The 17,787-nt window shown below is 50.4% G+C and overlaps 2 protein-coding genes across 2 annotated transcripts in view; both read left to right on the top strand.

Annotated features, from left to right (window-relative positions):
- The window catches only part of METAP1D (methionyl aminopeptidase type 1D, mitochondrial), an 86,439-nt gene extending 80,644 nt beyond the window's left edge, over positions 1 to 5,795 (top strand). The window contains 4 exon segments of the mRNA XM_059167038.1: positions 2,884 to 2,981; positions 4,212 to 4,259; positions 5,172 to 5,250; positions 5,381 to 5,795. Coding sequence (XP_059023021.1) covers positions 2,884 to 2,981; positions 4,212 to 4,259; positions 5,172 to 5,250; positions 5,381 to 5,459 — 304 coding nt within the window. The 3' untranslated portion in view covers positions 5,460 to 5,795.
- Positions 5,796 to 9,772: 3,977 nt separating this feature from the next.
- DLX1 (distal-less homeobox 1) lies at positions 9,773 to 14,759 on the top strand. The gene is made up of 4 exons (XM_059167033.1): positions 9,773 to 9,915; positions 10,369 to 11,049; positions 11,732 to 11,931; positions 13,075 to 14,759. Exons 2-4 carry the CDS (start codon positions 10,737 to 10,739, stop codon positions 13,327 to 13,329), a joined length of 768 nt encoding a protein of 255 aa, XP_059023016.1. The 5' UTR covers positions 9,773 to 9,915; positions 10,369 to 10,736; the 3' UTR covers positions 13,330 to 14,759.
- The last annotated feature ends 3,028 nt before the right edge of the window (positions 14,760 to 17,787 follow it).

The raw sequence follows: 17,787 nt of genomic DNA, 5'->3' as shown, positions 1-17,787 counted from the left end.
CAGAGAGAGATCACAAGTAGGTAGAGAGGCAGGCAGAGAGAGAAGAGGAAGCAGGCCCCCTGCTGAGCAGAGAGCCCGACTCGGGACTCGATCCCAGAACCCTGAGATCATGACCCGAGCCGAAGGCAGTGGCTTAACCCACTGAGCCACCCAGGCGCCCAAGGACATGATTTTAAATAGCAAATAGGAACATTAGATTTGATCCCATTTCGTCCCCATAAGTATGTGAGATAAAATCTCGCTACAGGGTGCCCGGGTGGTTCAGTTGGTTTGGTGACTGCCTTCAGCTCGGATCATGATACCAGAGTTCCGGGATTGAGTCCCGCATCGGGCTCCCAGCTCCGCGGGGAGTCTGCTTCTCCCTCTCACCTTCTCCCCTCTCATGCTCTCTCTCACACACTCACTCTCTCTTTCAAATAGATAACATATTTTTAATAAATAATGAAAAAGCTCACTACAAATCCACAAGGGAAATACCCTGAAAGGCAGACCGAAATCTATACTTAGCTCCTGGTAATCAAGCATTGAGATGATGCTCAGCCAAGGAACTGAGCGAAATTTGTCCTGCGCTTTTCCTCTTTTCCACCCGGCTGTGAAATCCTGACCTTTGCATTCATGACACATACATTCTGTGATACTCCCATAACCATAAGTTCCAGCAGGATCCAGGCAGTAAATTGTTGTAGGAGAATGCACTCAAAATATCTTTAGCACCTTGTAATTGCACAGCTTCTTTTATGAAGAGGAATGAGAGGTGTGATGGCAGAGGGACCCCAAGTGTTTCTGCAGAGTGGGCTTTCTTCCTCTCTTCTCATCAGAAATTAAAATGAAGATTGCCATTGTATCACACATTAAAGATGTAGCCGTGATGCCTGCCAATCTGTTAGATCCTAGGGTTTTGTTTTTTTTTTTTCTTTAAAGGAAAGAAAGTAGGAGAACAGTTTATGGAATGTTCTTAGACTCATTGAGGTTTGTTGGGACTAAAGTCACATAATTTGCAGTTTCGGTAGGACCCATTCTTGTAAAAAAAAAAAAAATCTAGATCATTATTGTCTTACGTAATTCCACCCTCTATCCACTCTCCATTCTCAGTTTTTATTTGGAAATTGTGTGGTACAAGTAGAAACACCTTGGGAAAGTTTTTATACCTCCTGCCCCAACTGCACAGACACACAGAAATAACGATAACCACAAAGTACAAATTTAAGAGATAAAGATGTTGACTTGTTGTTCCTGTCTTTGACACATGCATAGCTTACCTGTTTCTGCACTCTCAGTTACATGGAAATTAAGTCTGAATAAGAGGCTGTCCATTTGCTACTTACAGTGACATCCTGGTATAAGAGAAGGCATCTTGCAGGTCCGGAGATGAAAGTTAAACATGTTCAGAGATAAGAGTATTGACATGAGTGTCAGAGATGCTGCTTCTGAGTTCATGTTCAGACTAAACCTAAGGTCTACTGGAAACCTAGTTTGGGATCTAAAAACTTTGATTTTGATAAGAATTTAAATAATGGGGGCCCCTGGGTGGCTCAGTGGGTTAAAGCCTCTGCCTTTGGCTCAGGTCTTGATCCCAGGGTCCTGGGATTGAGCCCTGCATGGAGCTCTCTACTCGGCAGGGAGCCTGCTTCCCTTCCTCTCTCTGCCTGCCTCTCTGCCTGCTTGTGATCTCTCTCTGTCAAATAAACAAAATCTTAAAAGAAAAAAAAAATTTTAATAGTAGTCCTGTAAATCCCGATCCATTGTTATGGTTAGGGTTAGGGCACTAACCCCACATGAAAATATAAATTGTTCATGCTTTATATGTTTTAACTTTCTCTTGCTCTTAGAAATGAGTGTGCTCACCTAATTTCAAAAACAACTTCTTAACTTTGTATGTGAGGATTTTAGGGTTGAATTCTATAGGCCAGACTTCATTTCTGTGGATGGAATAGATGGAAACCTGTACATTTTGCATGTAGAAAGAACAAATATAGCAGTAAGAATTAGGAATCAGGGGCGCCTGGGTGGCTCAGTGGGTTAAAGCCTCTGCTTTCGGCGGGTCAGGTCATGATCCCAGGGTCCTGGGATGGAGCCCCACATCGGGCTCTCTGCTCGGCAGGTATCCTGTTTCCCCTTCTCTCTCTGCCTGCCTCTCTGCCTACTTGTGATCTCTCTCTGTCAAATAAATAAAATCTTTTAAAAAAATAACTAGGAATCACAATACTAGCTTCTCTTAAGCATCACGGTGATTAAAAAGCATTCTGTGTGAATTTTGTTAATGACTTAAGTCTTGAGTGGAAATCCCAAATGATGACAAAGTTTTGGAGTATTTCAAGAATATTGACAATGCGACTTGACCTATTGTATGAGTGTGTCTGTTTCTAAAATACGTAATATTTTGAAGTAGGCCAGAATAAGAAAACTATAAAAGTAGGAGGTCACATTTCTAGGTTGCATTTTTATTTCTCTGCTCAGTCTCCAAATCAGTAGTAATTTGCAAAGTCTTTGGTGAAATCTTATACAAACCAGGCAAGTTTTTATGACCTGCATTCTATGCACATGGGTATGCATATCGATCCGTATAGGCATGCATCGATCCACATGCACACTCACTTGTTGTCTAAAAGTGGCCTTGTTTGAATGCCTTACTAAGGTAAATGAAGCAAACTACCATGTTAGATACATACCTTTTTTCTTCATTTATCCAAAAGGAGTCGTTACATGCAATGGCAAAAATTTTAATTATTTCAGAATAATGAAAACATTGTTACCATCTGACTCTAAATATAACTGATTTTTTTTTCTCTTTCAGAGACTATTTTAAAGTGACTTTATCTAAGTATGTGTTAAAAACTTACCTAATTTAATTAAATTTTTTTTTTTTTTTGGTCGCTTTTAAAGCCGCATAACTCATCAGAATGGTTTCCAAGTCTGTCCACATTTTGTGGGGCATGGGATAGGATCTTACTTTCATGGACATCCAGAAATTTGGCATCATGGTAAGGACGTTAATTTGGGAGCTATTTATTGGGTGGAATCACAACAAGGCAATTTTGCTCCTCATGTTCCTCTAATTTTGAATTCATATGATCATCCTTTTGTGTGTATGCATGTGTGTTGGGGGGGGGGGGGTTACTCAATTGTAACCAGCACATTACTATGTTACTGGATTAGAGCCCAGCAGTTTCAGTCTCAGAATAGGGTTTATTTTGCTTTTTGTCTTCCCCTGAAGGGTGATGGCTGGAAGGCACAGGGATATTTGTCTAGAAAAAGTTACTGAAAACAAAATGCCACTGCATCAATGTCCCAGCAGCATGCACATATGACTGTTTTCTGTTTTTCTTTTTCTACCCTCTTCTCTAACTGCTGACTGTTGTGGTTAAACTTCATTACATCCTACACAGCGTTGACAGCTGATGTATTTAGCAGCATGTACTCTTTAGTGATTTCTAGGTTATACCCACCCTTGTATTCCTTCCCCAGAACCTCCTGCTTTTCACTGCCTGAGTATGCACCTGACAATGAAAAGGCAAGGGTAGGTCAGAAGCAGGGGTTAGGGTAGGAGGCAATTCTGTAGAGTGCTCCCAAGGGGGGCTGCACACCTGGACAGGGACCGAAGGAAAGTTGGGCCTTGACCTGTGTGCTTGGGGTTGGAGCAGTCCCTAGAAGAAATGCTGGTAGAACCCTATTCCCTGAAGATCCCCGTGGACCCAGCAGGTCAGAATTCCTTTTGCACTAAAGAACCCCACCTGCGGCAGCTCAGGAGCGCAGAGTGTCTCAGTCGTGTGCCCCACCCTGCACCAACACTTATTGGAGTTATTTCAAGTCACCCCTGTACTAGCCTCCTGCTTTAACATGCACCCTAAGGGTCTGCCTTCCCTTTCTATCAGTTCCCCAAGATGTCTTTCTCTTTGGGGTGGCGGGCAGGGCCTAGGACCCAGTGAAGCCAGGGGACTGTGGAAGTTGTCTAAAGCACACAACAGGTATCTAAAACACCCCAGCTGCCTCTGCTAGCCCTTGGTACATCCTTCCCAGGGGCCTTGACCCCAAGCAAAGAAAATGCGAAGCCTAAGGGTCAGAACCCCTTCTATCCTAAAAGAAAAAATAAAAAATAGATAAATGAAGTGACAAGTGACCAAGGTCTTTTTGAACAGTCCTGCCCCTCTAATTCTGTTTCTCTCTTTCTCTCCATTTCTCACTCCCCCTACTCTGTATTTTTTGTTTTGCAGCAAATGACAGCGATCTACTCATGGAGGAGGGAATGGCATTCACCATAGGTCAGTGCCCAAGCTTCCCTTTAGAGAGCCCTGGCTTCCTGGATCAAGGCAGCAGTGCTGGCCTAGGCCAGGCAGTCCCGTGAAGGAATAATAAAGCCAATCAGCGTAATGAAATAATTCAGATGCATAGCAAATCTGATTAAATAATATCCTCGAGCCCCATCTTCCTAAATCAGATACTTACTGACACATTTAGGAGACGGCAGCCATCCAACCTCTAATTCTGTTACGAGCATAAGGCAGTGTTTGGTGTTTTTTGTTGTTTTGGTTTGGTTTGGTTTTGGGGATGTTTTTGGTTTGGTTTGGGGTTTTCGTTTTTGCTTTTGTTTTTTCCAGTAACACCCAGTAACTGGAAGTGATCATGTCCCTTGCTCCCTGTCTGGCCGCCCGGGTCCTGGCTAATCATGTGACTGGTGTCACCACCAAATTCCAATCATCTAAGACCCTAAAGGCATCATATTTCTGACTGTGGTACTTAATGGCGAAGCAATTAGAGTGAAATAAGAAAATTGTTATTTGCTGATTAATGAACATTTTAAGCATGTTTTAAAAATTCAAATATTTTAAAAAACTGACTGGTATTTATAAGAGGGACTGGTGTTTGGGTGGTTATTATCCACGGGGTCCTAATTAAGGCTTGATTAAAATGCCCTTTTTTTCTTAAAAAAATTACGAACGAGACAACTTCATACATTTTTGAATGCGGTAGTGTTTCCTCTTCCTACTGTTTAGTTTGTAATATACGATGTAAGCAACATCAATTATCAGCCCTTGTGAGATGACAACAGGAACCCGTGGGGGAAGCACTTGGGGGGAGGGGAGGAGAACCTTCTTCTCTTTTCGTAATCAGCCCGAACAATATTTGACAAGAATGTGATTAGATCACTGCAGTAAATATTTTCCCTCTTACAGAGCCAATCATAACCGAGGGATCTCCTGAATTTAAAGTCCTGGAAGACGCCTGGACTGTGGTCTCCCTGGACAATCAAAGGTGTTTGCTTTCGGTGCCACTGCTTTGAGAGGCTATGGGAAGGGAGATTGGTCCGACGGCTCCCGCGAGCTACTGTTCCCCGCCCCGCCGGCGCTCTCGCGCCTTCTGACCGCTGCGGTGTGTGTTTCAGGTCCGCCCAGTTCGAGCACACAGTTCTCATCACGTCGGAGGGCGTGCAGATCCTGACCAAACTGCCCCACGAGGCCTGAGGAGCCGCCCGCAGGTCGCAGAGGCCGGGAGCTTTTTATCCTAAATTGCCGAAATCCAGCTGGAGAACTTTTAGAAGCCCGGCAAAACGGGAGGTCACGCAGTAACCAACCTAGCTTCACGTCTTGGAAAAACCCGATGGGGATCCGATCTCAAGCCTGGCCTTGGCCTCGGCCTCGGCCTCGGGGCTTCGCAGAGAGGGCGGGCTCGGCTTCCTACCGCGAGAAGTGATGGGGGGGGGGCGGGGGATGGGGACTCCCGGGTTTGGTAGGGGAAGGATTCCTAGAAATGCGTGGTTTACTCTTCCCCTTGCCTTGACTCCCCAAGTAAAAGCTTTCTCCTCCTAAGCCCATTGTGTCTGTTGTCCTTGCGCCTCTGACAGATACTAGAGGGAGAGGGTGGCTGGTTAATTTTTGAGTCTCTGAACTTTTCACATCTGCGGTTGGGGGAAAGAATAAGCCTAGATGTTAGCTGGGAATTTTTTAGAAGTCTCTTCTTTTCCCCTTGTGGATCCCACGTTGGCACTAGCCCTTCCAATTCTTTTCCCTTCATAGCTGCTTTGGGATGAAGAGATTAGCTAGCAAACCGTGGGGTTGGTTACACATATTTCCTTGCCAGTGAACCCTGCATCTGGCCTTCACAGTGCTTTATCAGTCCACACACATGGCTTTCCTGGATCCCTGTGGCTCTTCTGGCTCTTCCTCACATCCCTCATCCTGCCCCGAGCAGCCATCCTGGAGGTTACTTTTGAGGGACCCTCTCGCCCCTCCATCTCTCTCTCTTTCTCTCTCTCTCTCTCTCTCACACACACACACACATCTGTTGCACTAGAAATTGGAACATTGCCCCCTCCCCATCCAGATGTGAACGCTGTCCAGCTGTCTAGCCCCTAAGCTGACCTCTCTCCGTATCCGCTGCCTTTGGACTGTGCTCTCCTGCTAGAGACCCAGAAGATTCTAGAAGATATGGAAACTTTTGAGGGCAAGAGCCAAGTTGGCTGGGATTGAAACTGGCAAGCCTGAAGCTCCATCAGCTTCAGAAGCAGAAAATCCAAGCACTCACATTCTACATTTCCCAAAGGCCCATTTTGATCAGAATACCCTCTCTTCCTCAGCAGGAACTACACCCCCCAGCACCTGTTCACCCCTGGGCTCAGGTGAAGAGGTGCCGGGCGTCCAGCAGGCACATAGAGAATAGCCCCCCTCTGATTATGGTTTTAGGAACAACTTCTGTGAGGGTGTCCAGGCAGTCAGGAGTTGTGCTAACTTTTGTTTCTACTGAAGCGGGTTTTACAAAGTTGCCAAGCACTAAATATAGCTTGGGCTGGAGAGCACCAAGGAAATGCAAGCACCTGTAGCTGCCATGACAGGTGGTCTCTGTGATCAGGACCCAAGAGGCAGCTGTCTTTGTGACACAAAGTGTAGGGAGAAGAGTCAGGAAACAGGCCAGTAAGTGCCCTTGAAGAAGTGGCTAGTTCAAGCTTTTCCCCAAGCGTGGATTCTCTTGGGGATCCTCCAACCCTCAGCCCCCTTTCTCTGCGCTCAGGCATGGAGAATTTGGACAGAGGTGATTCCAATCAAGTGGATCTGAGAACTGGAAAAGGTGAGGGAGGGGTTGAAGATTTACAAAGCCCACAGAAAACCTTCTCAGAGTTCTTGAGACATTGTTCAAGCAAAGGCCTACAGATGAGACTGCTGCTCTCAAACAATCATTCTCCAGGAAAGAACTCGGCCCAGATGGCCTTGGGAGAGGTTTGCCAGATAATGATTTCACTTCTTTTCTAGAGCAATGAGATTGCAAGGTTAGCGTCTTATCTTATCTACTGATCAGTTTACTCCAAGTTCCCCAAGAATAATTTTATTAGGACCACAGGGTTTTACCAACCACTGGGATAACATGCTGTTTGTGCAGCAATTATTTTGCGGTGGAAGTATTTATGGGACAGGTTTATAATCCTATTTATTAAAGTAACTAGTTTAAGCCTAGTTTAAACATGATACCCATGTAAATGTATATATACCAGCACAGCCAATGTCAGCAGCTCGTAGGAAACAAACTTGATTTAGAGTGAACTCCGTTTAACATGCTTTTGAAGTTGAAGTTAGAAAGATTTAAAAATACCTTGTGCACCACCACCACCACCACCATCACCTTCCGGTTGGCCCCAGACCTCACCCCGGGGCCGCCGGCGTTTCAGCAAACGCGTGGCTACGGCTGACACCACCGGACTCGGGTCCTGCGGTGTCTCCCACTGGTTCTACTCGGAATCCGGGACTCTCGGGATAAACGTAGAGTTTTGTTTCCTGTCGGAGTTGGGACCGGCAAAGATCTAAGCAAACCAGCGTTTCAGAACAGGTGTCGTCTTAGCAATGGGGGTGGGCTGCGGTGGGAGGGATCCACTCCGGGCTCACCAAGTGGAGATAAGGTCGCACACTGCGAAACTGCTCCTGGCCGGGTGTCTCAGTACCCGAGGGGCCCCGGCTCGGCCGCACCTCCCTGGACCTGCTTCTCTGGGGCTAAGAAATAATCCCCGAGTATAGACACTTCCTCGCCCACATATAATTCATTTCTAAAATAAACAAGGCTCTGAAGCCGTTTCCCGAGGGACCGCGTCCTTTGTTCCACGGAGCCAGCCCGGTCCTCTGCACTGGAAAGGTTTGGATTTCTCCTTCCAGATGTGGACAGAGAGACCTGTAGACGACAGTCGCGACCCGTGGCTGCCTCTCTCCCCTCCCCCCTTCTTACAGTTCTCTGGCATAAACTGGCCACGGGCCGCCCAGCCGTCGGGTTTCCTCGCGTATAGCCCTGTGCGCCAGAAGTCAACAGCCACTTCCTCGGTCCCCACCCCGACCCGGCGCCAGCCGCGGCGATCACTTACGTGGGCAGGGCCCGCGAGAGGTGCGCGCAAGAGACCAGGGGCCCGGGCGGCATCCGCGCTGCTGTGCAGAATGCACGGCACCGCACCGCACCCCGAAACAGGCGCTAGGAAGGAGCAATTAAAACCACAAGGGCAACACGGAAATCAAGAGGAGTTGAGCGGCTCCAGGAGTAGTCTGGTGGCGGAGTCATTAGCTGGTTGTTGCTACAAAGCATCGCCCTGTGATTCTGTGATTAAGGGGGAAAAATCTTTCTAAACGTTGGCAAACCAGTTATTGGTTTGAAGGATTTTTTTTTTTTTTGCTTTTGTTTTCCTTTTTGCTCCAACCACGCTGCCTGAAATATTGCTACCCCCAGTATCATGCCCTTAAACCAAAGGGAGAGGAATTCCGCGGGCAGCAGCTGCGGCTACGGAAGTTAAAAAAGAGAGAAGCCCCTTCCACTAATATCTGTAACGACAGCACCAATGTAATTTGTTTTGAATGTTCATTTTTATTGGTGTTCCCTCTGCCAAAATGTGCTTGATTACAGAACAGAGGTTTGTCCTGTGATCATTGCGCACTCCAGACAGGGGAAGGTGCAACGCCGAAGGTTCAGCTCAGGCCAGATCAAATCCCTGGCTGTTTAACGCTGAAAGGCTGCATGTTGCTATTAGTGTTAAATATATGGCTAATTATGCGTATGAAAATTAAACATCAGTGTTATGCTAATGGGGCGCCTTCAGCTGCGGATCCGAGCACTTGAGACTACCATTTAATCAAATGAATCAGTAACTAATACATCTGCACGTGTGAACTTTCACAAGATCATTTCCCCGTTCCCGTCACACCGCTAAATTATGAAAGAAATAATTATCAACACTTTCTAATTACCTAACAAAGTAATTTGGGATTCACCGTGGGGCTGGCGGGATGGGGAACCAACAGCCCCTCGCAGACAGCGTGGTGCGCGCCACGCCTCGTGGGGGTGGCTGTGTGGTGTCGGCGGCTGGGGGCTTTTGTGCGCTTTTCTGTACCTAGCGCCCCAGAAGACAGAAGGCGCCGTGGCAGCTTTTGCCAGCCCTGCCCCCAGGCCCAGGGGCGCCCGCTTTGACCACTGGAGATGAGGAGGATCCTGGGCGACAATGAGAGACCTGTCCGTAACCAGATCTGCGAGCCTACCACTGGCCTGGTTTTGCCGCGGGTTTCCGGGGTCCACGGGACTCCTAAACCCCGGGTACTCTTGCCAGACCCCAGGAGGCCGGAAAATGACCACCCGATATCCGAGGCTCAGCCGAACTGAGCCCGCCGGCTCCTTGGCTCCACTCAGCGCCGCGCCCTTGGGGCGAGTGAGTCCAGGGCATTCGGCGCAGAGTGAGTGGAGGGGAGAGGGAGGCGGAGGAAGGTTGGGAGGGAAAGAGGGGGTGTGTGTTGGGGGGAGGGGGCGGTGCGGTCGCCTTTCCTGGGAGGAGAAGCGCGGGTTCCTGGCTCTCCGCGCGCTCTGCTTTAATCAGACCGGTGCAGCCTCGAGCTGGAGTGGCCAGCTGGGCCTGGAGCAATGCGAGCGGGCCCTAGGGAGCGGCGGCGGCGGCGCGGCGGCCGAGTGAGTGAGTTCGCCCGGAGGGCCCCAGACCCGATCCCAGGGATGTGGCAGAGAGGATCCAGGCCGGGGAGGCGCGGCCAAGGAGAGCGCTGGGCTAGGCACACGACTCTCGAGAGGACAGCGCTCTGCTGGCCGCCTCTGGTGCCACCACCCCCCCTCCCCGGCAGTGCGCGACTTTGCGCTCCCAGGCCGCGGCCGGGCTCCAGAGTCGCCCAAGCTGAGCGCTGGACCGGGTGACGGCGGCTAGGAGAAGCAGTTCCCTCGTCCCGGCGTGGGGGGCGGGCGGAGGGTGGGGACAGTAGTGGGGGGAGGGCGGCTGCGACGAGCGGTTGGTGGGTTTCTGGGAAGTTAGGCGCGCCGGGGAGGCGGGAGGCCGAAGAGCCACGGGCCGCTGAGGTTCCGGCGCGGGCGCTGCAGCCCATTGTGCGCTCCGCACGGCGCGCTCTGTTGCAGAGGAGCCCCGGCCGGGAAGTGTGGACGCGTTTCTCCCGAGGCCCGGCCACCTCGCCCGCTCTAGTCCAGCGGAGCCGGAGCGCCTCGGACCAATCCCCGGTGATTATGCAAGACAGCGGACCAATCAGCTCCGCCAGCTCATGAATATTTATGACCTTGGCTGAGTCAAAGCTTTGAAGCGAGTTTGGGGAGCTCGGCAGCATCATGCTTAGACTTTTCAAAGAGACAAACTCCATTTTCTTATGAATGGAAAGTGAAAACCCCTGTTCCGCTTAAATTGGGTTCCTTCCTGTCCTGAGAAACACAGAGACCCCCAAAAGGGAAGCAGAGGAGAGAGAGAGACCCACACCCAGGCCCCGCGAGAAGAGATGACCATGACCACCATGCCAGAAAGTCTCAACAGCCCCGTGTCGGGCAAGGCGGTGTTTATGGAGTTTGGGCCACCCAACCAGCAAATGTCTCCTTCTCCCATGTCCCACGGGCACTACTCCATGCACTGTTTACACTCGGCGGGCCATTCGCAGCCCGACGGCGCCTACAGCTCGGCCTCGTCTTTCTCCCGACCGCTGGGCTACCCCTACGTCAACTCGGTCAGCAGCCACGCGTCCAGCCCCTACATCAGTTCGGTGCAGTCCTACCCGGGCAGCGCCAGCCTCGCCCAGAGCCGCCTGGAGGACCCAGGTACGTGCGCCTGCCAGGGAGAGGGAGAGGAAAGGGTACGAAGGGAGCGAGGGAGAAGGAGGGTGGAAGGGAGGGAGGAAGGGGGGGAGGAAGAGAGAGAGAGAGAGAGAGGAGGGAGAGAGGGAGAGAGAGGTGGGGGTGGGGAGGGCGCCGGAGCAATGGAGGTTTCGGGTATCAATCTATGTATGGATCCTTGTCATAGCAAAGAAAAGATTTTTTAAAAAATTCCACCCAACTCCCAACTATACAGCAAAGGATAAATCCGAGAGCGTCCCCTGGCACTGTCTGAGCCTCTGGGCGGCTCTGCGCGCGGAGCACACAATGCCCCTTTGGAAAACAGAAACCCACATGTGCACGTATTAGTCGCAGTAATTATTTATTGCGTAGCGCTATAAACAATGTATGCAATTAAGGGTAATTAAACCTCAACTACCGCCTGCAAAAATAGCAAACTTTCTCTGCAAAGGCAGGAACTGCACGCCTGGGAACTGCCCCAATCCGCCTGCAGCGGCCCGGGTCCGGCCCTCGGACTTTACGGGACACTTCCCTGGCTTTCGGACTTTCTTGAGCGTTCTCTATCGGCCCAGCCTCTGCCATCCCTCGGTTGCCACTCGCCCTCGGCTCCCCGCACTAAAGGCTGTCCCCGCATTAACAGCAGTCCCCGCTTCTGCTGTCCCTCCAGGGGCTGACTCGGAGAAGAGCACGGTGGTGGAAGGCGGTGAAGTGCGCTTCAATGGCAAGGGGAAAAAGATCCGCAAACCCAGGACGATTTATTCCAGTTTGCAGTTGCAGGCTTTGAACCGGAGGTTCCAGCAAACTCAGTACCTAGCTCTGCCCGAGAGGGCGGAGCTCGCGGCCTCCTTGGGACTCACGCAGACGCAGGTACCTTGCCGCTGCCCTTCTGCCAAGCCGGCTCCCCGCGGCCGGCCTGCGCCCGGAGCTTCATTTCTGGCTCTCTGGGCCTCAGGGTCGGAGACTGTGTGCGCGCGTGTGTGCGTGTGTGCGTGTGTGTGTGTCCATGTCCCATCCCTGGTTCTCCCTGCGTCTCTCCTTCCTCTCTAGTTCTCTCTGCCCGGGCTCTGTCGCTGCACTCTGTACTCCGCACTGCCGCCGCTGGGCCCTCACTCCCTGGACAATCTGATTAGGGCGTGGAAGGATTTCCCTAGACGTTTTGTTTGGGGACTCTGAGGTCACACGTGCCCGAACAACTGGAACAATAGACGCTGGGCTTAATCCCTTCTTTGACTTCAAAGTGTGTGGCTAATCACTCAGGGCCGGGCCGGAGCCTCTGTCTCCCTCCTCCTCCTCCTCCTCACCGGGTTAGGGTATGGGGAAATCCTTTCCTCTGCCTTCTCACCTCCCAAGTCCCAGACCCTGGAGGAGGAACTGGACCTTCCTTCCCGGATTGCTCTAAGACTCTGGGGAGCCCATGGGCTTTCTGATCAGGACTGGCGCAGGTTTCCAACGTCTGGGCCGGGATTTGGAGTAGAGCTGGGGAGAGCAAACAGACACTAAGGAAAGGTTGTTGTAAGTCCAAATGAAAAGTTTAACAAAACCTTTTGGCCTCCTCAACGCCCCCGACTCACTCAAGGGCAGAAAGGATGGAGCAAAGAGAAAGCAGGTGGCATTACAAATAAATTTCCTCCACTCCTTTCCTCCACTCGATTCTTTTATTGATGTTCATATTGGACTTGAAGACTGGATGTTGTGCAGGCGCTGCTTCTTCCCCCAGACGATTGGGAGGGTCGAGCTGAGTCCCTGACAAACGAAGGCCTGGATCCCCCCTAACTCCTCACCACCCTTGGCTCTCTGAGAGCTTGCCCCTGCGGGCCACCGGCGGCTGGCAGCCTGGCTTTGGTTTTTATAGGTGGTGGTGGGGCTCTGCTCCTCCAGCAGGGAGCTGCTCAGTCGCGCAGGGCGGCGAGGGGGATCCTTTCTCCACTGTCCCACGGCTCCCTTATCTCCCCGACGACCACGGTAGGCACAATGGACCTAGCCGAGTCACATTATTGTCCGCTCTTGCAGGTCAAGATCTGGTTCCAGAACAAGCGTTCCAAGTTCAAGAAACTGATGAAGCAGGGCGGGGCGGCTCTGGAGGGTAGCGCGCTGGCCAACGGCCGGGCACTGTCTGCCGGCTCCCCGCCAGTGCCTCCCGGTTGGAACCCCAACTCGTCATCTGGGAAGGGCTCGGGCGGCAGCGCGGGTTCCTACATCCCCAGCTACACGTCATGGTACCCCTCGGCGCACCAAGAAGCTATGCAGCAACCCCAACTCATGTGAGGTTGCCCGCCCGCACCCTCCCGCCTCCTTCCCGTCTCCCCCCGGCCCGGGCCCCTCCCGCCTCCCGGTCCATCCACCCTGTCCGCAAGCCCTGGGCCTGCAGAAAGGCCCAGGGCCAAAGAAGAAGGAACAGCGAAGGCAGGACGCCCGCCACTTCCTTGGAGCCCCGCGCGGTCTGGACCGGCGACTTCCTGGCGCCCACGCCCACGCCCTCGCCCCCGCCCCGGCCTACGCCGCGCGGTGACAGCAGACAGCGGCCTCCGAGCGCAGGCACAAGCTCCCGAGACAGCCAGAGCAGCAAGATGAGCCAGCTGGACCCGATTCGTCGACCTTCAGCTGTGTGGGACTATCAGGAAAAAGAAAAAAAAAAAAAACCCACAAAAAACAAAAAACAATATAGAAAAAGCAAAAGCTTTTTTTTTTTCTGTTCTGTCTGTCTCTTGTCTCCTTTTGCTCTGTATCTGTTTGCTGACGAAGTCGAGGTCCTCGTCTGTCCGCTGTCCTCATTCTGCGGCCTCTGAAAAAAGTCACCAGGTCGGAAGAGGCTCGGGCCGGCAGGCTGCCCAGTTCGGGGTACTGGGACGTTTGGTCCTTTCGGACCTTCTCCTGGGCCTGCCTAACCATCTGTGTAACTCGCTCCGGAATTGGGGGAAATTGGAGGGAGGGGGTTTTATTTATTGAGAAATGGACTTCGCCTGAGGGTGAACGTTGGCCAATTCGCAGTTCTGTGGAGCACAAGGAGCGCCTGGTCCAAGAGTACCGATGACTTCAAATGCACCCGGAAAAACGAATAGGGAGGACCTGGTGATTTTTAACTTATACAGTAACTTTTGTACTTCACTGGTATGGAGAAGTTGGAACTTAATGCTTTGCATTTTTACATGTTCCGTATTATTTTTAAAAGAAAAAAATAGAGAAATGAAGCCAACACAATTTTCTCAACTCGGGAAAAACACTTGGTCGCTTTGCCTGGACAAGAAGGAAGATCCTAATTCCCTCCTTGGGGAGATGGAGAGAGGACCAATGGGCAGTGAAGAAAAAAAACCAGGCAGGCATATACAAGTGCCCTAAAGCCAATGAGCTTTAAAGAAAGACAAAAGCAGCACTAATCCCCAGAGGCTTGACCACAGAAAAACGCCAGGTAGCACCCTGGATGCCCAGGCTCCAATGCAGGATCTAATCGCTGTACATATTATTATTGTTGTTAATTATTATTGTTATTATTATTGTTCCCGTAAACATGTTGCACAAGCTTAGCTTTTTTTCCGTTCTGTTGTGTGTGGCTGTAAAATCTGATGCTTTGTGAAATGAGAATCTTGACATTTTACTTGTGAAATTTGGAAAATGTGATCAATTGAAATCAACTGTGTTTTGTGTTCTCTATGTCAAAGTTTAGTTTTATATTGAGAATGTTAACTTATTGCTTTGTATCTTGGGAAAAAAAGAACTTTGTAAATAAGTTATAAAGTTTCTTTGAGACAGTAAAATTATGGTTTCGAGAAAGAACTGCTGTCTGGTGTGATGTGTGAGGGGTGCTGTGGGCTGGGCCCGGCCTCCAACTCTAGGGACAGATAATGCAGACAGAGGTAGGGACACCTGGCTCCAGACACATCAGAATAAGGGGCAAGGCCCTCCCCAGCGGCTGGGACCGTTCATTTTGCTCTGCTTCTGATCCCTAAGGGGTCTGATCCCTACCTGGGTTAGAAGGGTGGGCAGCGACTGTCTGGCAAGGGTCTTTGGAAGGGGGGGGATCAGGAACAGGTGCTGTGTGACAGAGCCGGGTCTCAGGAACCAAAGGGACTGTGAAGGCTAGCTGAGAGGAGATGAAAGCAGAGCTCAAAGGCAGCTGGCATGGGAAACTTTGTGCCACCCTTCACCAAGTTACCTCGCCGGAAGCCTAGAGGATTGAAAGCAGGGACGCTGGACTTTGCCCCCCACGCCGCGCGCCGCGATCTGGCCTTGTCGCCGCGATCTGGCCTTACGGCTTTTGCATGCCCGGTGGGCGCGCGATCCCGACGCGGAAAAAACGCGGCCAGACACCAGAAAGGGGCCAGAAGGACTCGCCTGTCCGGCTATACCCAGTCGATCAGTGAGCTCCGGAGGACAGTCCCAAGGCGTCACCTGGGCCCCTCCACAGTAACTCCCACTCACTGGGCTCCTCCACCAGGAGAAGCCCCTTTCCTCATAAGGATCATCAGCGTTTTTCCGCGCTCAGATGGAAATGCCAAGGGAAGGGCAGGAGGACTCCATTGACTCCTTGGTACCCAGGCGCCGGCTGAGTCAAGACCTCCCTCCCACCCCCCGCCCCAACCCTAGCCCAACAGTCCTGAGGCCAGGTCAGTAAGGAGGCACCTCCAGTGGAACGTTCCGATGAATTCTCTCCGGGAGAAAGTGGACTCCGATCAACCAGAACCAGATTGGCTCCCTCCACCCGGTGGCCTGGCATCTCACCCCAACCTCAACCCCAGACCCCACAGCCAAGCGGAGGAACCTCGGGGAAGCTGCGGGCCTCGAGGGCTGCTTTGAGCGATTCCCGCTTCCCTCGCACTCGCCTTGCGACACTGCTTCGTACCGGCTGGCCCTCCGCCTTTGGGGGGCCCTTTGCAGCGCGCGGTGGGGAGCAAAGCGGGGAAGGCAGTGATCTGTGTTGTGACAAGCACCCATTTTTCAATTGGTGCTGGTGAAAGAGCAGATGCTCCAGGCTCTTCTGACGCCCTTTGGGAAGGGGAGGGGAAGTGGTGGAGGGGGCGGTGGTGAAGGGAGCTGGGGAAATAGTGGGGGATGGAGCCGGGGACCTCGAGGCCCCTTCAGGGCTTGGGATTGGGGCATTTCCTCTCCCGCTGGTCTCCAGAACCCGGAACGCAAACCCGGGAGGCCAAATCTCGGAGGCGGGTGCGGACGGGCCTCAAAGCTGAGAGGGAGAACAGGATTTCCCAGGCTGGGTTCCGCCGTGGGGTAGGAAACTTTCCGCATTTGGTTTTCCCTGGAGATGTGACTTTGCTAAAGGGGAGGTTTTGGTGGGTTGCTCTCACACATCCAACTCTGGTGCAGCAGTTAGGACTCAGCGCCTGAAGCCACAGGCAAAATCTGTTTGGTCAAGCGGATTTTAATATTTTGAGATATTAGCTTATACTAATTTAATAATCTCTTGCTAATAGTTCAAATAGAGAAATTATTAGTTTTAGCTCAACGAAGGCGGTCTTTAGTTAGGCTCTATTATAATTATAAGCGGTTGCACTTTTAAAAAATGTTAATCTCAATATAGGCCTAATTAATGCTGCCTTGTTACTGACAAGTAGTTCATCAAATATCTGATTCAAAGATTTTCATAATGAGTATATTAATTAAACTATGAATAATCTAAAGGTGGTTATATTTAAACAATACCTCATTATAATGATTAAATACTGATTTCGAATATTATGTCTTAACAATTGTCACTTAGAAAACACAACCTTTCCTTATGTATGAGTCTGTAATGGCAAAATGCAATTTTGGGATTTTTTTCTCCTTGTTCAAAAAATGTGAACCTCATTTTAAAACACTTCTGAAATAGGTTACACACAGCTTAATGATTATCAAAATGACTCTTTTCTGCAAAAAAAGACCCCAAAGTGCGCGTACAGCTGCAAACCCAAGAGGGTCAGCATCATTTCACTGTATTCTCTTCTTGATTACAAGCCGGGCCCATCAAACACAACATAATTACAGTAATTTCAGGTTTATTTATTCTAATGCAGTTTCCCCATCTCTCTGGTAATTATGAGCAATTTTTTCGCCCAGGGAATCTTTTTGCATTAACAAAAGAGATAACGCACTGAAAGCCAAATTTGCTGTGCATTGAGAAAAGGGAAAAAAAAAATCAAATAGGTGCGAGCTGCCATCTCTGCAATTCTCTGGTACCGGAGCCGGCAAATTGCTTGCAGGTGTATGGAGCAAGCTTGTCAATGGCCAGGCCTCCAAATTAGCAAATGCACAGCATCGAAGTAGTGAAGACAGACTTAGCAAAATTGCCAAACAACAGATACCTCTTTAATATCTTCTCTCACACACACTAGCTCTAAAAGGGGCAGCGGTGTGGGGGCGGTAGGGGCTCAAGCAGCAATCCCCAACCCCCTTCCCACTGGTCTTGGCTTTCATAAGCCTGGGACTGAGTGGTCCTGCAAGTGGTAGTCTAGTTGTGCAAGAATCCAGGTTCTAAATCTAGGTAGTATTTTAAAAATCTGAAATTGGAAACATGTTTATAGTTCACAGTTTTCCTTCATCGATTATTATGTTTTATTTTTCTTTCTTTTTGGGATCCGAAACTGGGCTAGGTCAGATGGCCCTTCAGCCTTCGCCTACTCTGTGCTAGTTTGAAGCGCTACAAAAAGTTTAAAAATTCCTCAACCAATATGCACAGAAATGTGAATTTATTCTTAGAATCATTCAATGGAGAAATAACTAAATCGCTCCTCT

The sequence above is a fragment of the Mustela lutreola genome, chromosome 3 (genome assembly GCF_030435805.1).
Source record: "Mustela lutreola isolate mMusLut2 chromosome 3, mMusLut2.pri, whole genome shotgun sequence".
In the NCBI taxonomy this organism is placed as follows: Eukaryota; Metazoa; Chordata; class Mammalia; order Carnivora; family Mustelidae; genus Mustela; species Mustela lutreola.
Note: the sequence above shows the minus strand (reverse complement) of the source record. Positions and strands in the feature narration are given on the sequence as shown.